Genomic DNA, 21,951 nt, shown 5'->3' with positions numbered 1-21,951 from the left:
CATGTGTTCATTACAAAATTATTACAAAAGGAATACTTCTGCATAGAAGATATACAGGTGGCAAATAAGCATATTCCTTATCAGTATCATCAGGGAAATGCAAACTAAAACACACCTATATGAATGCCCAACACCAAATGCTGGTGAGGATGTGCAGCAACAGGAACTCTCTCTCATTGCTGGTGGGAATGCAAAATGGTAAGGCCACTGTGGAAGACAGTTTGGCAGTTTCTTACAAAACCAACATACTCATGATTTAGTAATCATACCCTTGGTGTTTATCCAAAGCACATAAACCTGCACACAGATATTTCTAGCAACTTTATTAATAACTGCCCAAAACGACAATGTTTTTACCACAAAAAAGAAATGTGCTATCAAGCCATGAGAAGACATAGAGGAATCTTAAGTGCATATGACTAAGTGAAAGAAACCAGTCTGAAAGGGCTACATGCTGTATGATTCCAACTATATGACATTCTGGAAAAGGCAAAGACTATACACAGTAACAATATCAGTGGTTGCCAGGGGCTCTGGGGAGGGGGTGAGAGGGATGAATAGGTGCAGCACAGGTGACTTTTTAGGGCAGTGAAAATACTCTGTATACTATAATGCTGGGTACATGTTACTGTCCATGCCCATAGAATGTATAACACTAAGCGTGAACCCTAATGTCAACTATGGACTTTGGCTAATAGTGATGTGTCAAGGTAGGATCATCAGTTGTAAATGTACCCCTCTGATTGGAGGATGTTGATGTGGGGGTAGCTGTGCATGTGCGCAGGAGGGGGAAATGGGAAATCTCTCTACCTTAATTTTGCTATGAGCCTAAAACTGCTCTAAAAATTTTAAGTCTTAAAAACAAAAAACAGAAGGGAGCATTTGAGATCGTCTCCCAGCATGTCATTAGTTTGGCTCAAGGAAATTCATAAAAATTCTTAAACACACACACATACACAAACAGAACACCTACTTTTAAGAATTGCCTATATGTAAGATCACTTGGTGCTATAAAGTCTTTTACTTGGCTAGAGGATGGAATTAGGAAACCTTAAAACCCCAGAAAATTGTCACATAAACCACATTATCTGATTGTGTCTTTGCCCTATGCAAAACAGCACTTAAATCTTCACCTTTGAGTAAGTGAAGCGAGTCTACCTGAACACCTTCCCACAGAAGCTAGTCTCCATGGAAAATGTTTTAATTAAGCTAAACCCCTACCACACACACTTCTATTCATTTTTAAAAGCCTGTAAGGACAGTGAAACTACAATTTTTTTTGTATATTAGAGGCATTTTCATGATTTAAAAAGTGGACTGTTAAATTTGTGGGGCCAAAAAGCAACAACTACCTCAACTTGACTTTCCAAGAACCATCTCAAGTTTTATTCCTTGTTTCTGAACCAGGTGATCTTCGGATGCCATGTCTCACGTTGACCTTCCCTTACTACAGTGACCCCATCACTTCCTACTAGTGATGTGTACCCCAACTCAGACCCACTGAAAGGCTGTGCACCTGAGAAGTCAGCATATATTTAACAATCACCCAAATTTAACAGTCTCCACTTCCAGGTTTCCTATCAGAAAGGTGCCAAATCTAAGTAACTCTATATAGGGTGAGGAGTAATCTGGAGGAAGATTGGAAGGCTGAAGGAGGTTAAGTATTTTCTTGCCTCTAGAAGGCAGGATTCAATCTGGTGCCTTTATAAATGATGCCATGTTAATTTTTCTCACCAAACATATGCTAACTCAGTGGTTTATAACCTTGGCCAACCACCACCTAAGACCCATTGAGATATACCAGCTCTGCATGATAGGCCAAGAAACCTGAGATGTTCCATAAATTCCACAGTTGATTTGCATGCAGGGAGCCCACCACTGACTTGAAGACAAGTTTTGGAAATACTTGCACAAACTGCTGTTCTGGAGTCAGATAAGGAAAAGGTCATATCACAGGCATTCAAGTAAAACTAACAAGATCCGGAATAGTTTACTCAGGAGCAAATGTTACACTTAATAAAAGCACTGTAATTTCTATTATATTAGCTAATACATGAAAGAACAATTTAAAAAATGGATTCAAACTACTGGTTTTTACACCCACAAACATACATCAGAATCACTGGTGAGGTTTTAAGTCCAGGTCTCACTCTTGGAGAAGGTTGTGGCAGGAGTCAGGCCCCAGGTATTTTTCAAAAGCTTTCCAGGCAGCTCTCATGTTCCCTCCTGGCCAAGTCACTGACTTTAGGTCGGCTGGGGCACTTTGGGTTTTTGGGGCCACTGTTTGGGGGTGTGGGAAGCTTTTCTTGCAGATTTATTAGCTGTAGTGAAGAACTTGGCCTCTGGCTTTTTGGGCATCTGTCTTGGGTCTTTTTTCCCCAAAGGAGAGTTTCTTTGCTTCTCCACTTCTTCTTTGACTCTTGGCTTCTTCCCTGGGCCTTTACCTGGGGTCTTGGGCTCTGGTGCTTTCGGCATCTCCAAAGCTGGAAAGGCCTTTCTCTTCTTCCCACGAGGTGGGTTGGAACCAGGACTCTTTACTGGAGAGTTCTCTCCTGTGGCATGTTTTTGCATCTAAATAAAGAAGAAAGTTAGGTTTTTCTGGGCCCATAAAGACAACAGCTCAGAAGATACTTGGTCTTGATCAACACCCCTCTTTCTCTCTATAAACCTGGCTTCCTCCTCTGATCATTAATCTTACCTGCCAATATTTTCCTGTCTCCATTCCTCCCCTGCTTCACTTCCTCTTCTCGACCTCACAACCCAGTCTTCACCACATTCTGTGGAATATGCTTCTTTTTTTGTTTTTAAATATATTTTATTGACTTTTTTTTACAGAGAGGAAGGGAGAAGGATAGAGAGTTAGAAACATCGATCAGCTGCCTCCTACACACCCCCTATTGGGGATGTACCTACAACCAAGGTACATGCCCTTGATTGGAATGGAACCTGGGACCCTTCAGTCTGCAGGCTGACACTCTATTCGGTTAGGGCTTATTTGTTTTTAAATATATTTTTATCAATTTCAGAGAGCAAGGGAAATGGAGAGATAGAAACATGAATGATGAGAATCATCTATTGGCTGCCTCCTGCACACCACCTACTCGGGATCGAGCCAGGTAGCCAGGCATGTGCCCTGACTGGAACTGTGACCTCCTGGTTCATAGGTCGACACTCAACCACTGAGCAACATGGGCCAGGCTGAATCTCCTTCTTAAATTCATCACAGTTTCATCCATTTCTTGCTGTCTCCACTGTCCGGGTCTGACACTACCACTTATCTAGTCTGACACTCCACGACCACTTTTCTCCTGGATTAATCCATGGTCTCCAGTGAAGCTGGAGTGTTATTTCTGAGACATGATTCTCTCTGTATCAGTTCCAAAAGCTTCCAAATCTTTAAGTGGCTTAAAGACTTCTGAAAAACACTGAAAATTTAGCTGATAGATCTGGTCTACCCTTACTTCCCCAGCCAGATCTTTGGCATTTCCAACTCTTCTTATTCACAATCTCTTCTCTTGCTTTCCCCTTGTCCTTCCCATCTCTCCACCACTGACACTGTAGCCATTTATTGCAGTTCCTAGGATATGCCCTGCTCTTGCTCTCTCCCCAAAGCCTTCACTCAACACACTCCAAATCCTTCTTTCTCATCCTTGTAAAGCAGAGGTACAGAACCTTTTTTCTGCCAAGGGCCATACAAAATTATCAACTTAAAAATTAGTCTGCGAGCCCTGACCGGTTTGGCTTAGTGGATGGAGCGTCAGGCTGCGGACTCAGGGGTCCCAGGTTCAATTCCGGTCAGGGGCATGTACCTTGGTTGCGGGCACATCCCCAGTGGGGAGTGTGCAGGAGGCAGCTGATCGATGTTTCTCTTTCATCAATGTTTCTGACTCTCTGTCTTTCTCCCTTCCTCTGTAAAAAATCAATAAAATATATTAAAAAAAAATTAGTCTGCGAGGCCATTATCAAGAAGACAAGCAACAACAAGTGTTGGAGAGATTGTGGAAAAAAGGGAACCCTCATTCAGTGCTGGTGGGAATGTAGACTGGTACAAGTACTATGGAAAGCAGTCTGGTGATTCCTCAAGAAATTAAAAACAGAGCTCCATGCGACCCAACAATCCCACTCCTGGGTATATACCCGAAAAGCTAGAATTTTATACCCAAAGATACATGTACCCCTATGTTCACTGCAGCATTATTCGCGGTGGCCAAGAATTGGAAATAGCCAAAGTGCCCTACAATAGAGGACTGGATAAGATGTGGTATATATACACAATGGAGTATACTACACAGCCATAAGAAAGGATGAAATAGCATCATTTACAACATGGATGGATCTTGAGAACATTATGCAAAGTGAAATAAGTCAAACAGAAAAAGCTAAGAACTATATGATTTAACTCATATGTGGAATATGAAACTGAAACTTACGAACACAAACAGCAGTGTGGTGGTTGCCAGAGGGAAGGGGTGGGGGAAAAAGGGGTCCTAATATAAGGTTACAGGAGAAGATTTGACTTTGGGTGGTGGGCACATGGTCCTATCTATATACAGATTTTGTAAATTAGTAATCCACACATGAAACCTATATGTTCATGTTGACTAATGTCAACCCCAATAAAATTTTCAAAAATAAAAGTCACTTTGGAGAAAAAAAATTAGTCTGCTATATTTGGTCAAATATTTAATTAACTCAACCCTAATGCCTTGGCAGGGCCAGACCAAATGTTATCATGGGACTTAAAAGGCCCTCAGGCCAGATGTTCCCCACCCATTTTAAAGGATCCACTGCCTTCATTCACCTCTGGAAAATCTCTGACCCTTCTCTTCTACTAGTTTAGGATGGGTGTCTACTATATATCCAAAAACCCTTGATTTCCCCTTTAATAAACCTCTTTTGTGAAAAAAAGTAAAAACTCCAAGTATTATGCCCTTTTCCCAATTATTTTATTAGTATTTCCTAAGAATTGTAAACTCTTGCCAGAACCAGTTTGGCTCAGTGGATGGAGTGTCGGCCTGTGGACTCAAGGGTCCCAGGTTCGATTCCGGTCAGGGCATGTACCTTAGTTGCAGGCACATCCCCAGTAGGAGGTGTGCAGGAGGCAGCTGATCAATGTTTCTCTCTCATTGATGTTTCTGGCTCTCTATCTCTCTCCCTTCCTCTCTGTAAAAAATCAATAAAATATATTTAAAAAAAAAAAAAAGAATTGTAAACTCTTACCAAACATTATTTCAAGTAATTTTACAAAAACTACTGCAAGGGTACATAATACTTTTTCATTTTTTGCTTCTATTGTGAGCAATGATAAAAATTCCATATATTATTGCTGAACGTATTTCCTAGATGGATTCAAAGGGTATAAACACTTCTATAGCTCTTGACAGACAACACCCTGTCAGCTAGGCTTTCCACTCTTTAATTCCAACATATTACCTGCCAGCCCCATTATAAGGAAACAGCTTACTTTTTCTAAAAACAATTATACTGCACACAGTTAATAGCATGATCATTTATGTTAACTTTAAGGATATTTAAAAAATCCATTAGTGCCCTGAGGGTACTTACTATCGAAGAGTTTAAGGGTCACTGTTAGAATGAAATACAAAACAGGTAATGTGCTGTAATAGGCCCAGGATACAGACAGAGGGACCAAAAGTCCTCTCTACACACATAGGGGGTGGCTGGTAATCTTCTAGACTCTTAGGGACCTATTTCTCTCCTTCTTTTCAAGGTTTTCTCCCAATGTTTGGACAGATATAATGAGTAGAGTAAAAGCATTACCAAAGGACCAAAAATAAAAAACCCAGTTCCTTTAAATCACCTCCTCTGAAACTCAGGAAGTCAGATTTCTGTTAAGAACCATTGGGGGTGGGGTGTTTGGAGGATTTTAGAGGCAGGGTCCAGGACCCACGGTTCCCCTGGTAAGTGATCCCGGACTCACCCTCAGAAACTGAACCACTGCCCCAAATGTCCACCGTGGCCTGCTTTTTAAAACCACAGGCAAAGTTTCTTAGATTAATATGGTCAAGTCTCCCTTGATTCCAATGTACACAAAGGGCTGTGTTTACTATACTGTGGCTCCAATATTTAAACAAAAGGTCAGGTAATTCATGGTAACTATCTCCTGGGTTCTTAGGGTTTACCCTAGTATTTCTCTTTTAGTTCAAAATCTTTGGTAGAACAGGTTTCCCTAAAAACAGTGCCTCCCATCTTACATTCACCACTCAGCAGTGCCTGTAGGACACAGTGGCCACTAAACCAATCCACTGTGAATATTAAACATTAGCAAACATACCTCTACATTTTCTTTGGCAGGAGCTTCTCCTATTGGGACCAGCAATGGGATTTCTTCTTCAGATTCAACTTGCACTTTATTTTCGGTTTTTATTCTGCAGGTCTCTTTCTTCTCAGGCTTAGGGGTCTCTTTCTTCTGGGGTCCAGGGCCCTTCACTGGAGAACCACAAGTTTTAGAGGCCGTCTCCTCTGTAGGTAGGGCTGGTGTAGACTTTCTACCCCGTTTCATAGGCTTTCTGTTTTTTTTCTCCTTTCGTCTCGTTTTTGCTTTTAGTTTTAATATTTTCTTTGCTTCCTACCGAAAAACCAAAATTTTAGTGAGCGATACTTTAGTTGGAAAATAAATGACTTGCAGTTCTGATTATTCATAAGCTCCCTGAAAGGGACTTGACCTGTACAAGCTCTGAGCAAACAAACCCCATTACCAGTACTTGAATCCCATCGCCACTTTGTTTCCGAGTCATGGCCATAGATGCATCTTATGTGGTAAATTATAGATAAGATACTCAAAATCTGGGTATCTGAGTTATGCAGTCACAAGTTTTGTGAAAGTCGATCTCATTGATAGGTGAGTTAACACATTGTATGCGGGAAACATATTTATGAGTTTTACGTACAGCGCAGGACACGTATTAATACGTTTTTTTATAGACTAGCGGTAGAATGCGGGTAACGTATAAATACATTTATTTTTATACTTTTTTATTGTTCTAAAGGGATGCTAACATGCAGATATACGAATTCCAAAGGACAAAATTTGGGTCTCTAACACATAGAATGGTGAATTATGTATGTACTTCCAGGTATAACGGTAATCAATCTATTCAACTGCAAAAATGGCCCGTGCCACCTGTTAGCGCGCGATAAAAACTACCCGCAAACAATGTGTTAAGAGTTATACAGATTGCATAGTATGTGATATAAATTACATCTCAATAAAGCTAACAACAACAAAAAAAATCCCTGACCATTCTTTTCCTACTTCAAGTTATGGTGGAAAGTTAAAAGAGTAAAAAGTTTACATAGCTAGAGGTACTTAATCCTTACCACAGAGTACTGTTAAATAACATCTAAAATAGCATCCAAATTCCATTTTCACCAGCAATTCCAACATTTTTACAAAGCCCACAAATGACTCTGCTGACAAATGGCAAAAAAAAATCTAGCCTTCCTGCTTCCTCTACTAGCAGTCTATATTATTTTGGATCACCCTCCCAATTTAAACAAAAGGCAAGGTAAAATGTTTTTTAAAATTTTTTCAAAAAAGCACTGATAAGCTGATTATATTGTCAGAAATTAACAACGAGGGCACAATGAAGTAAGTACAGAATCCATTTGGCCCAGAGAGTATCTCCTGATGACTGACTTCTGTTTTACCCACCATGTGGGAAATAGGGGGTGGAGGTGGTGTATAAAGGGATATCAAATCCCAGCATCCACACTGGGCAGGGGTTCTAGGAGGAACCCCTCTTCACTACGATAAGCTGAGAGCCCATGAGTTCCACCCTCAGGGCAAAGATGAGCAGGAAAAGAGTCCTACAACTTTAGCACCACCATTTGTTTGTCATTCAGAGATGTGCAAGCCTAAACTGAGAATGCCCCAAGGTGCCTGGCAGATGTAAATGTCAGTCCTCCGGAGATAAGATCTTCTTCCTACACCTCAAGTCATTTCTACAAATAATTTTCCAAATGCCACAACCTTCAGTAATATACTAATAAGACCAGACATCAGGACGACCGTCTTCCGGACGAAGCAGGGGCTGCGAGGGAAGCCCGGGTCCCGGGTGCCAGAGGGAAGCCAGTGCTGGCAGCCGGGAGAAGAAAGGCCTGCTCTTGCACAAATTTTGTGCATCGAGCCTCTAGTTTCTAGATAACAGCAAACCAAAAAAAGCAAAGCCAATTTGAAGAACAAAAAATTAAACTTCTGAAAGTAAAAAAATAAAAAGAACAAAATAAAAAATTCACTGAACAGGATTAACATGGCTGAAGAAAAAATAAACAAATGAGGAGACAGACCCAACAAAGGGCAAAAGCTTCAATTTTCTCTCGTTTTGGCTTCTTTTTTGCTCACCTGAGGATATTTTTTCCATTGTGTGTGTGTGTGTTTTGTTTTTTGTTTTTTGTTTGTTTTTTTTTAGAAAACGGGAGGGGAGAGAGGGTGGAGAGAGAGAGAGAAACACAGATGTGAAAGAGATACATTGATTAATTCTAGTGGGCAACCGAGGTAGGTGCCCTTGACCGGGAATCGAACCCACTACCCTTTGGTCTGAGGGCCGATACTCTAACTACTGAGCAACTGGCTAGGGCTCATTCTGGTTTCTTTTGCAATAGTACCTACCAACCAAAAACAATAGGTACGTGTTAGCCTAATAGAACCTTAACTTTTGCCCATAAACACCAATGAACTTAAACTAAATTTTGGATTTCCTCTCTCTTAGCTCCTCTTGCCAATGAATAGGTCCTTTTAAAGCCTAATTAGACCTTTGATGAAAAATTAAAACACCTACCTTATCATAAATGTATGTCCTACTGTACTTTATTAACTAATCTCATAGGTAAAAGAGGGAACAATGAACACAAAACCAGTCACTGAAAACTACTGCAAGACAAAGCCAGGCAGAAATGGCAACCTGGTTCTCTCTTCTGGGCAGCATTTACATCCTTGACTAAGTCTACCCAGTACTTGAAATTCTACTTACTTGTTTCTTCAGACTAGAAATATTCACTCCTTTAGCTTCATCCCAACTGCTGACAAATGAAGAAAAGATAGGAAGGGCAACTGATCTCTCAGTTTTCACATACAAGAGTTTCACACTCTCCCACTTCTGAAACAAACAAAAAAAGAGTAATGTAATCTACACATGCTTTGTGTCTTTTAAATGAACGACCAATTGATGCATCTGCAAGACTATACCTCTGGCAATTTCTGTGAAAGCTTTTTCGTAACAGCAAGAATGTTTTCGGTGATGTGCTGAACCTGCATTCCAGTGTGACCGATGCGGATAGTGCTGCAATTTAAGAGTTTCAGACAAAAACAATTTTTAAAAATAATTCTTCAAAATAAGGCGTAGGCAGGTATGTGAGAAATAGAACTATACAGACCTAAAAAGGAAAACAGGTCCAGGAATCAGCCCACAGCTTTTCTGAGGACAATTACCTCTAGTAATGACTGTTTTGAAAGGAATGATTCCTGGAAGAGTTGCTTGCTTTGCTGTCTTTAGAGTTCCATGGCCCTGACCCAGCTGCCACCTCTAAAACAAAGAGCTCTCCTCCCTCCTACAGTAACAGTTTTCTGGCCAAGAGCAAGACCATCCCTTCATTTGAAACAGAGTGCAGACATAAGCCAAGTGGGAAGCCCAGAAGTGCCGGATGCTCACCACTTTCCCTGCCAGTGCCCATCCCCACCATGGGAGCCAAAAGGACGGCGTCTCAGAAGCAGGGTGAGACAGGGGCGGGTGCCCCCACCTCCCTCCAGCCAAAGAAGGGGCTTTGATCACCTTCTATGTCTGCTGCCGCCTACCTGCAAGCACACTCTTGGCTTTGCAGATGGGAAAATAGCAGAAGGGAGGGGGACAGAAGGGAGAAAGAGGAAGAGGGGTGGACATAAGGGGAGGGTGGGAAGAAAGATAGAAAACAACTGTGTTAGGGAAGCGTAAGAATGGAGATAAAAGAATGATTATGTTTTTGTATTGTTTTTATTAGCTCTCCACCATGTTTCTTAAGCTCTGGACGTGCCTTGGAAGAACCTTAGAGGCAGAAGATTCCTACTCCTTTATTGGATACACGGTGCTGTCCCCTTTTCACAGCTACTCACCCATTCCATGAACCGGGCCTCAGACCTTCTAGCTAACTGCTTCCCATGAGCCACTACTCTATGTCAGCCTATAACCAAAAAGTAGGGGCCAGGCCTGATGAACAGCTCTTCTCAGTTACCTAATGACACTCAAATAAGGGACTTCCCACCTGAAGGCAGAAGGTAACATCAGAGCCCACGTGTTCTGCCCAAATTCTGTTCTGCCAAACCTGGAACCACTCTGCCAAGGACTACCCTCCCTGGCGTGTGGTCAAGAAACCCTGGTGGTCCTATTTTATAGTACGTGTGACCACTACATACACATGGGCTCCTGGGCATCTTTGGGAGAAAGGACCATACTCTACAATTCTACACTACTGGCAGCAGCCCAGCCCCACCCCACAGGTGACCAAATCAGCACACTAAGTATTTTATAAAATAATTTTGAATATGTTTAAACCAAGACTGAGATAGGTCTTCACATTAAAGGATAATATGATGCTGGTCAACATGAAAGCCCAGAACTATATGGATGTTCTCTAAGCATTTAATCTCATTCTCCCTGCTATCCTTAACCTAGAGGTGCCATATCCAATATGGTAAGCTTTAGCCACACATGTCTATTTAAATTAATTAAAATCAAATAAAATTAGAAATTTGGTTCGTCAGCTATAGTTCCCACAATGCAAGTGCTCAACCACATATGGCTAATGACTCCTGTAGGAGACAGCAGGGATACAGACCATTTCCATCTCTGTAGAAAGTTCTATGGGATAGCATTGTTCTAGAGAACAGAATACGTCTAAGGAATGGATTTTAGTTTTAATAGAAGGATCTAGTTTCATTAGCGCTATCTTATAAAAACTGTTTATAAAAATTATTAAGTGTAAGATTAAACACATGTATACATTTACCAACCTGCAAGAACCACTCTTAGAGATGTTTAAGACAGTTCCACCTATTGAGGAGTTGATTTCTTGGGAAAGATTCTTGGCTTTCAGATTGACAGGTATTGGAACTCTGTAACGACACAGACATTTAGAATACAATGCATATGCACCTATAAGTTCCGTGATGCTCAAGTCCAGTCATTGCTCAGAAACTTACTTCTTTCTCTTATAGAAATGTCTCCCGAGGTGTGAGGGTAAGAGCCGCCGGATTCTTGCATCAGAAAGGAACAAGTCGAAACTACCCAGGAGGCGGAGCTTGGCCTCATAGGCCTTATACTCCTTTTTTAAAGTTCGGAGGGGGATAATCTAGAGAACACAGAACACAAGAAGAATATGAACAACTACAAGAAATACTCAGGGGCCGAAACCGGTTTGGCTCAGTGGATAGAGCGTCGGCCTGCGGACTGAAGGGTCCCAGGTTCGATTCCTGTCAAGGGCATGTACCTGGGTTGCGGGGACATCCCCCATGGGGGGCGTGCAGGAGGCAGCTGATCGATGTTTCTCTCTCATCGATGTTTCTAACTCTCTATCTCTCTCCCTTCCTCTCTATAAAAAATCAATAAAATATATTTAAAAAAAAAAAGAAATTCTCAGGGAACAATTTGTATTCAGATTTTAAAATGTCCTTGAGCCAGTTTAGTGAACACGTGAGTGCCTAAAATGTGCCAGGCACTATGCTAAATGCCACGAACACGGAGACCAATAAGATGGGACGACCTCAGCTAAAGAAATGCCACCAACAATTGTAAGACAGGGTGAGAAATGCCAAGTCAGAGGCGAACACAGGATGCTCCAGAAGTTCAGAGTATACGACCTAATGGAACAACTGTTTGTAAAATCTTCAAGAAAGGTACTGGTGTACACAGTGAGCCTGTGGATCAACAAACCTGGACAGCTGAGCCATCAGATGAAAGATGGAATATGTCCTACCTAAAGCCAAGGAGAATTAAGTTAAAAAGAAAAAAGTTAAAATTAAATTCCTAGGAGAGAAATACTAGGTGATACAGCCATGTATTATTTTTCACTTCATTTGAATCAAATCTTTTCATTATCTTGAAAATATTAACTGCTCCCTACCTGAGAAATGGTTTTTATTCCATGCTTGTTTAGAAGCTTCTTATAAAAACGTTCCGTCTTTTCAGGAGTTACATTGGGTTCGTCCTTAGTAAACAAACAGACATCTGCTAAATCTGACCGAATACCATGAGGCAAGGGCCTGCAAAATACAGAAGAAACCAAGGAATAAAGCATTATTATACAGAGAAAGTGTTTATACGCCATAGAATACACAATCAATTTACTGTCATTTCAGTAAACTTCACTCACACTATTTAAGTAAACACTACAGGGTGCTTCCCCCAAATGTGAATAATTATAAAGGCAGTATTTATTAATATACATTTAATCTTCAAAATTGAGCTATCAGCTGTTAAAGTGTGTATATGTTCTCTATATTGAGAACATTTTAAAAATATGTCTGACTTTCAATAGCACAGAGATTTAAGATGGAAATCACCACAAATACCCATAGGTCAAAATATCAATTAATATTTGGGATAGAATAAGAGTCCAAATACAAAGACACCCAGAATAGTGCATACATAACTATTATTTCATATGTTACTATATGTGTACACATCCTATAATGTGCCAGAATCGATTTCCAGAAGGGCAGATCTGATTTAGAAATTACCATGGAGAAAACTCTGGGCTCCATAAACAACAGAGCTCTTAAGAGCTGAAAAGAAAATATGGAGCAAACCAAGAGGGACCGAGAGACATGCCATGATTACTAGGCTGTGTTAAAAAGAAAAAAAAGGTTTAATGCACTTCCTAGGCTTGTATGTTTTAAGGAAACATTTCCTTTAAGAAGAGATAGTAATACACAGTAGTAGCATGACCTGGCAAACGATGTGGGAAGAACTGTGAAGCTGGTAAGTGGCAAAAATCACCAAAAAGGTGTGAGCAGCTGGGGAAAATATTCTAGAGAAAGTAAGGGGGCTTTCCCAAAGGGAAAACTGCCTGAGCAAATGTATGGAAAACAGAATGCAGGAGGAATACATAAAGCAATAACTAAGGGAAGCTGGCTGAGGCAGGTTTGTAAACATTACTTATTGAAGGGTTTGAGGATCAAAAGGTTCTTTCCAATTTGTAATCATTCTTGGTCCCTCCTCCCACTCCCAGAAAAGAAACTACCCTATACACTGCTTTCTTTAGCACAGCTGGCTTTTTGATACTCAGGAAATGAGGGACTCCACAGAAAGGCAGTGTTGTCAGATAGAAAATAGCACACCCAGTTACATTTTAATATTTTTTTAAATAGGTCCCAAGTATTACCTGGGACTTACTTATACTAAAAAATTACTTGTGTTTTTATTTATTAAGTCTGGCAATTGCAGAGGTGCATCTCTGACCTAAAAGTCCTAGCAATGAGAATGTGTAATTGCCATTGGTTTCTTTTCTATAAGGAGTTCACTGCCAAGTTTTAAATAGTGTCTGTATAAAGCAGCGAGTTCAGCCTGGCTGGTGTTGCTCAGTGGCTGAGCATCAACCCATGCACCAGGAGGTCACTGGTTTGATTCCCAGTCAGGGCACATGGCAGGGTTGCAGGCTCAATCCCCAGCAAGGGGCTGCTGATCGATATTGATATTCTCTCCCATCAATGTTTCTCTCTCTCTAAAATCAATAAAAACATATTTTAAAAGAGGCGAGTCTGGGACATCAGGGGTTTTAGCTTGGAAGTAGTTTGACATGAAAAGATGACAGATTCTATTAAAGTACAAAAGCTGTTTAATTTATTCTAACTTTTGTTCTCTCAAAAAATAGATTTCGTATTCAAAAGAAATGCTATCAGTGACGGCGAACCTTTTGAGCTCGGCGTGTCAGCATTTTGAAAAACCCTAACTTAACTCTGGTGCGTGTCACATATAGAAATTTTTTGATATTTGCAACCATAGTAAAACAAAGACTTATATTTTTGATATTTATTTTATATATTTAAATGCCATTTAACAAAGAAAAATCAACCAAAAATATGAGTTTGTATGTCACCTCTGACACGTGTGTCATAGGTTCGCCATCACTGGCTTAGGTTAATTGTCCACCTGACTGGTGAAATTTCTAAAAAATTTAAGCTTGTCTGAATTCCTCTGTGTTTTTTGTAAAGCACAATTATTTGTATCAACTCGGATTTTTATTTTGAGTTTGCAATGTTTACACTAGAAACTAAATCACGGCTGTTAACACTACACAGAATTGACTGATTAAAACAGCAAAGGCAGAAAACCAGAACTTACAATCTGGCCCTCAGTTCTTTACTTGGAATTTTCCATAATACCACCATTAAAAAGAAATTTTCATTCTCATTCAAAAGCAATCCATTCGCGTTTTTCCTGGACCTGGAATGCGCCAGCAGAGCTTTCACTGCCTTTCTGGTCTGCAAAGTGAAGACAGACAAATAAATTAAATCTCAATCCAATTTAGCATTTGCACTCTTCCTACAGCTTTTACCTTCCCCCCCGCCCTGCTATTTCTAGTTTAACAGGCAACCTCCAAAATCATAGCTATTAGGATCCTACAATTTGTAGTCACAGGAATGCAAAACCCTATCAGAAATCACCTGAGTATCCGTTCGTCTGCAGAAAAGTGCCAGATGGCACACGCTTCTTCCCCTGCCCGCGATGATGAAGGCAGTGTTGCCAGTAAACGCGCATCACACTGCAACTAGCATTCAATGAGCGCCGACTGTATGCGAGGCCCTTGGCTACCGCGCCGCACGCGCACTGCCTCCTCTAATCCTGGAGAGCGGAGGGCAGCGGAGCCCATTCTAAATACGAGGTAACCGAGGCTTACACAATTAAACGACTTGGCCACAGTCAAACGGTAGGGAAGTAGAGCCAGGTACACCTCGCTCAAGAATCCCAAACTAAATACCTGCATTCCAATTCCAGGGAGCCAGGCCGCAGGGTCGGGGTAAGCGAGCGCCTACCCGTGCGCATGAGAGGGCTGGCAGGCCGAGAGTACCGCGACCAGCGACCCTCGAATCTTCGGGGGAAATCGGAGGAAGCGCGGGCCCGCCTCCAGCACCCCGCGCACCACAAGGCCAAGGCCACCTCGCTTCCGAATCCCCCTCCCAGAGGCCTCTCACCTGCTCTTCATCCAGCTGCCCTAGTGCGTCCGGGGTTGCTGAGGTCGAGGCTGGAGTTGCGGTTGAGGCTGCAGTTGCGGTTGAGGCTGCAGTTGCGGTTGAGGCTGCAGTTGCGGTTGAGGCTGCGGGTGGTGTTGAAGCGGAGTCCTCCATTTCTTCCCGCCGCGTGCAGACTTGCGTGCGGAACACCACGCCTGGCTCCCCAGGCGCACGCGCGAGCTCAGGCCTGTAGCCGGAAGTCAGGGAGCGTGGGGCGGGTCCTCGCGTCACTTCCGGGCGTCGCGTCGTAGAGGTTTGGCGGGCGCAAGCAAACTGAGTGTGTGGCTCCGCCTGTACTCGGAGTCTCGGAGGTGACAACTCTCCGTGTTTCCGTGAGGCTCGGGGAGCAGCCTGGCGACATTTTGGTCTCTCTCGTTCACAAAAGACATCGAGCAAGCTCCTGGAGGCGGGAGAGGAGCCCTGTCCATGCACCCAGTGAGGTCACCCGCTCTCCGTGGACCCCGCCTTTGGGCAGGCCCGGAGGGGCGTGAGGAGAGCGGGGCGTTCTGGCCCCACCACCCACCTGTCCGGTGACTTGGGGGGAACCACTGACGCTGTCCAGCCAGTCTCCTCCAACACGAAGGTGGCGGGAACCTCCCCACCGCTGGTGAGAATTACGTGGAATCAGGCGCGGGAAACACCGCGCGCGTCGTTAAACGGTGGGGGGCCCCGAACGAGGAGCCAGAGCCTCAGAGGTGGGAGGTAAGAGCGTCCACACCGAGCGTGCAGGCCGGAATGCGGCGGAATCTGCCCCCGCCCCGCTTCCCCAGAAGGGACCACTGCCCCTGGGAACCTGCCAAGGGTACCCAAGGCATGTTTACGAAATAGTTGTAATTTTTCTCTCTCTGGATGGCTGGTGTCATTTTTTCTCTCTGTGTGTGGCTGGGTTTGGTCTTTTTTTTTTTTTTTTAACAAGTGTAGCCAAGTCTACTTATTGTTCTGTACGTTGACTTTTTCTCTCTTTTTACGTTGATGTGAGAGAGAGAGACATTGCCTGGCTGTCTCCTGCGCGCGCCCCCAGAGCGAACCAGCAACCCAGGTAGTGAGTGCCCTTGACCTGGAAGAACCCCCGCCCCTTGGGTGCGCGTGGCCACGCTCTAACCACTGGGAAACACGGGCCCGGGCGGTTTTTTTCTCTTAATGTATCTTGGAGGTTGGCCAGGTCAGTACAGAATGCTCTGCCTCATCTGTTTTAACTCGGAATGTCCTTCCAGCATGTAGATAAACAATAGTTTATTTGGGAGTTTTTCTTCGTTTTTGTTTTTTTCTTTTTCTTTTTAGGAGCTTTTCAATGGACCTTCAGGATGGATGGTTGTAGTCTTTTTGGAACTAGCTGTGGAAATGTTTGAGAGAGAAGGAATGAGAGGAGACTTTCCATATCAGTTGTTTTCCCCCAAAAAAATGTTCCTTCCACATTGCCAAAGGTGGAGGAATGGGTATTCGGCTGATGTCTAAAGATGACTTTGTCTTCGATCCATTTTAGAAGAAATTTTCTTAAATCTCTGTTACTTACTCTCACTTACCTATTCCAGAATCTAGTATAAGGTGAAACTAGTTTGAGCACAAGATTATGAATTGTTACATTCGGCTTCATTTATCAGTTTTTCTAGTATGTGTTAAGAGCCTTAGGGCTGTCAGATGTGTCGCCTGCATTCAAGTTTGAGAACGAGGCTGGTAGGCCAGGGGAATGGTATGAAGTCAGGAGAAGGTGCACGGTGGTGTTTGCAAGTAGTATCGGGATCAGGAATGTGCAGAGGGGAGGAATGGGAGATGAGGCTAGAAGAGTAGGTTAAGGAATTTTTGTTGTCTAGCTGAGGGTTTATACTCTGGCGAAATCGTACAAGGTTTTGGAACTGGTGCTAAGAAAAGAAGAGGAGGTGGTGATGAACTGTGCTTTAGGAAGGGTAATAATTTGGATGTGGTATTGTGGTGGTGTAAAAAATGTCATGCTCACAAATTCTTTGATACTGAGTGTGGGCTGGACTTAATGACTTGGTGCTATCAAATAGAATGTAGCAGAAGTTACAGGATGTCACTTCTGAGATTAAGTTATAAAGACTATAGTTTCTGCCCGGAGTGTTCTTTTTCCCTCCATCTCTCCTGCTCTTTCTTTCCTTCATATTACTTGCTCTGAGTGAAGTCAGCTACCATGTCTTAAGGCTCCTCAAGCAACCTGCCAGCAACCACGTGAGTGAGCTTGGAAGTGGATTCTTCCTCAATCAGACCTTGAGATAACTGCAGAGTCTTGAGAAACCCTGAGCCAGAACCATTTAGCTATGTTGCTTCCAAATTCCTGACCCATAAAAAGTGTGATTGTAACTGCAGAATCAGTTCAGGCAGGCTCTGTCCTATTTCTAACAAGATATTGAGTTGCTTTTCAGAGACACAAACCAAAACCACAAGTCATGCAGCTGAAGCATGTTCAGAGGAGACAATTTGACCTCTAGTTGCACCCAGAACCAAAACTGCCCTTCCCCCCACCTCCCAGAACAAAACGACTGGGACATGACCAAAACTTGAACTCTGGAACTCTTTCAGAACCAAAGGGTTGGTTGTCCCAGGAAGATCTGGTGCTGAAGCCCCTTACCATATCTTTCAATAAATGGCCAAGGTCCAAAGCTCTTCAGTCAAAACTTGCCCTGCCAGTGCTTTTATATACCAGTCTTCTTTCTCCTAACCTCTTAAAACTCACCTGGATTAGAAGAGATTTGAGCCTTGTTTTCTGTCTCATTGCTGGTGATTTCACAATAAAACCGTTTCTCAAAAGCCAATGTCATAATATTGGCTTCTGTATGCAATGGGTGGCCAGTCCTTGTTTAGTAACAAGATAATGTTTTGTTTTGTTTTTTAAGTATATTTTATTGATTTTTTACAGAGAGGAAGGGAGAGGGACAGAGAGCTAGAAACATCAATCAGCTGCCCCCCGCACACTCCCCACTGGGGATGTGCCCGCAACCAAGATACATGCCCTTGACCAGAATTGAGCCTGGGACCCTCCAGTGCGCAGGCCGACGCTCCATCCACTGAGCCAAACCAGCCAGGGCAAGATAATGTTTTTTTAAGCCATTGAGTTTGGGGTGATTTGTTATCCCTCAACAGATAATAGAAATTTGCAGACCTCCCATCTTAAAACTCGTCAACCGTTGATGTAGAAGTCCTATTAAAGCTTCATACTCAGCATGCCCCACTATGAGCTCATTATCTTTCCCTCAAAGTGCTCCTTCTGTTTTCTCTGTCATTGGCAACCCCAACAGCCTAGTTGCCCAGAATATAGGAATTAATCTTTTCTCATCCCCCAAATATAGTCAATAATAAAATCTTGTTTATTCCTATTAAATATCTCTTGAACTTATCCCTTCTATGTAGTAGTGTAGGGCATCATTTTTTCCCCTAACAACCTCCTGGGTTGTCCTACCTCCAGTTTTGCATCTTGTAGTCCATTCTCTGTCCTTCAGTTGGAGTGATCTTTGTAACGTCCAAAGTCATAAACAGTGCTTGTGAAGGAATATAACTACAGGTAGTTATTTTAGAGCCAATGGTGATAAAGGAAAACTAAATACAGGGAGTCCCAAAAAAATGTACACACACTTAACAGCTGATAGCTCAATTGATGTTTCTTCCTTCATATTTAACCTGTTGGAGTGAATAGTTATTCAAAGTGTATGTATACATTTTGGGGGGACACCCTATGTAAGTATCTTGAACCAAATATGTGAATTACTCCTTTTTGTTATTAATCCCCTTTTGGGGATATTTTTCCATTGATTTTTTTTTTCGGAGAGTGGAAGGGAGGGAGAGAAACATCGATGTGAGAGAGACACATCGATTGGTTGCCTCCCACACACACCCCGACCAGGGCTGGGAATCAAGCCTGCAACTGAGGTACATGCCCTTAACTGGAATTAAACCTGGGACCCTTCAGTCTGTGGGCTGACGCTCTGTCCACTGAGCCAAATGGCTAGGGCGAAATACTTTTTAAAAAATCCTCATCCAAGGATTTTTTGTTGATTTTAGAGAGGAAGGAGAAACATTGATTGGTGGCCTTCTGAATGTGCCCCCACCTGGGATCAAACCTACAACCTGGGTATGTGCCCTGATTGAGAATAGAATCTGACTTCAGTGTACTCAGGATGATGCTCCAACCAAGCCACACCAACCAGGGCATGAATTATTTTTAAAAAATTGATATGTACGGACTAAGACTCTCGGGAAGAAAATAAGGTAATTAGAGCATACACTTCTAATGGCCATCATTTATTCTAGGTTGGGAGGTATATAGTTCTTCACTAAAAATCTACAGTATTCAAGGTATTGATGCTGTTTTTCAGGGAACGTCTCTGAAAGGGGTCTCATGGGTCAAGAAGTGTAAAATTCTCTATCAGTTTTCTGCTCACTGCAGTACATTGCCTATGTATGGTTGGATGCTCAAACACACTTAAGAAAGTTGTTTTTTCAACAACAAACCCAATGTTTGATGGACTGAGTTGGAGAGCTGGCCATTGAAAAGTGTGGGAAATGTCAAACCATTTATTTAGAACTTTCACATGAACCCCTGCTTTCATGGCAAACTTGCTCATAAGTTTTAAGCTAAGATTCATTTAATGTCAAACACCCATACTAGATATTGAGGAACAAAACCCTGAAGTGATTGCCTTCACCTAATGTTAAACAAGAACTCATCCTAACTCCATAATAAAAGATGAGTATATACGGAAATGTATAATGCCTGTTTATCAGTAATTTTTTTGCCTTTATACTGTAAAGAAGGACAAGTATTATATGGTCTCTTGATCATTATTTAAAATTCTGAACAATAGAAGTTTGTAGTTTTTGGCAGAATCATTGATGTTCCCTCAATTCTGTTTATAAGCCACATACTGTTATATAGTTATTTGATTTATTGTTAAGCATCTGTAACTTCCTATCAGGTTGCTGTTTTGTTAAGAATCATGCACTGTACCAAGGCCTTGCATACTATATGCAAGCAGACCACGTTTGTAAATTCCTTATGTGACAGAGCTTATTAGATCCATCTAATTAGGTCCATGCTGGTAAATGGTTCCAATACTTGATACAAAAAAAAAGGATTGTACAGAAAATTGATATAATGCAGGTAATTATAAACAAACAGACAAATTCTTCAAAAGAGTAGGTGACAATTTTTATTATTACAAAAGCAAGTACTTTTAAACTTGTCATTTGAGTAATTGCAAGAGCAGACTAAGGGCTTAATCCTCACACAGGCACCAATTCAGGCACAGTAGGTAGCTACAAATCTTAAGAAAAAGGTTTCTTTACCTTGGATTCCCCTAATTCCTACCTATAGCATTCTGCCATGCTTTGGAATTTAGTTTCTTAAAAAACCAGCAAACCTAATTAGCCCCCCCCCCCCCCCTTTTTTAAATGAGAACTAGGTACTAACCTGCTGTCTAGTGAAAACTAGATTCTAAATCTTGGCCTGAAAGAGATCCACATTTCCTTTAGAATAAACAGAAGAAACTAGCTAACTAAGATGTGTTGATTTCTGCGAGCCCACTTGCGAGTTCTTAAAATGCAGACCTTCAAAGCTCAGACCTGTTTCACCTAATTCATGTGGATGATCACCTGAGGAATGAATGCAGGAGTTCCAGCTCCAGCAAAATACTCTTCCAGGGCAGCAGGAAAGGAGGTAGCAGGGACTTGGGCTGACATCTGAAGCACTAAGCTAATGTGCCTGGCAGAGGGGACAAACCTGAGGTTTCCACGTTAATTTTTAAATGGCACAGTGGCATGTGTGACAAGGCAGAAAAGGCAATTGCCATCCCGAGTTGCTTAAGAAATTCTGTGTAATTTTCTGCCTAATCAGACATGGTGCCTCTGCTTTTCCCTTATGTTGGAGAACATAAAGGTTTTAATCACCATTTCCTCCAGGGCCCTTATAACATTCCTTAGTAAACAACTTGCTAGCATATTACTGTTTCAAGGAAGCATAGGATTAGAGGTATGTGAAAGTGTATTTATTGAAGGGAAGACTTAATATGTTCTAGGATATTGAAAATCAAGAATATCCTAGAGCCAAAACCATTACAAGTTGAACCAAATCTACCCTGTCTGAATTCCAACAGTAAATTGGTTCAAATGGGGTCCACTGAACTACTACAGGAATATAAGAACACTTCTATTCCATTTACTATCAAATCTAATATCAACAACTGGCTGCTAAATTTAAATCTAGTCTTTTGAGTTGTGCTATGTAATTACATTTATTTAACAAGTTGCTGCCATGGCACGATCTCTAAAGAAAGAAACAAGATCATGAATGTATTAGATGCTATCTGCTAGAATCACTGAGAAATTTGCTGGAGGAAATAAAAGCTGTATTATTTGGAGACAGAAAATCGTCCCCTAAATCCTATTGATTGCTATCTACCTTACATATGTCTGAGAGAGAGAGGATTGATAGCACAGTTTATTCTGATAAGGTAGGCCAACACTGAATATAACACTTAACCTACAATCCGAGCTATAGTGCTGGAACCAGAATTTTCACAAAGATTTTAAAGGTTGATAGTTGCCTGATGTTAAGAGCTGTAATAAAAACTGTGTATTTGTCCCTTGACTACCTTAAATCCCTACCCAAAGCAATGAAGCTACCATCCATGAAGCAGCAGTCAGTGAGGAAGTCCATGCCAATGATGAAAGGTGCTATAGTGCTGTCATGTGGAATAGCCATCAAAGATCACGGAGTA

The 21,951-nt window shown here is 41.9% G+C and overlaps 1 protein-coding gene across 1 annotated transcript; it reads right to left on the bottom strand.

Moving 5' to 3' along the window:
• Nucleotides 1-2,007: 2,007 nt before the first annotated feature.
• RSL1D1 (ribosomal L1 domain containing 1) lies at nt 2,008-15,400 on the bottom strand. Its single transcript, XM_081089854.1, has 9 exons — nt 15,185-15,400; nt 14,334-14,473; nt 12,115-12,253; nt 11,195-11,343; nt 11,006-11,107; nt 9,209-9,302; nt 8,994-9,119; nt 6,296-6,589; nt 2,008-2,571 (listed from the first exon to the last, which is right to left on the bottom strand). Exons 1-9 carry the CDS (start codon nt 15,335-15,337, stop codon nt 2,245-2,247), a joined length of 1,524 nt encoding a protein of 507 aa, XP_080945980.1. The 5' UTR covers nt 15,338-15,400; the 3' UTR covers nt 2,008-2,244.
• Between the last annotated feature and the right edge of the window lie 6,551 nt (nt 15,401-21,951).

The sequence above is a fragment of the Myotis nattereri genome (assembly GCF_964212035.1).
Source record: "Myotis nattereri genome assembly, chromosome: 4".
In the NCBI taxonomy this organism is placed as follows: Eukaryota; Metazoa; Chordata; class Mammalia; order Chiroptera; family Vespertilionidae; genus Myotis; species Myotis nattereri.
The sequence above is the reverse complement of the archived record's forward strand: the minus strand, read 5'-3'. Positions and strand labels throughout refer to the sequence as shown.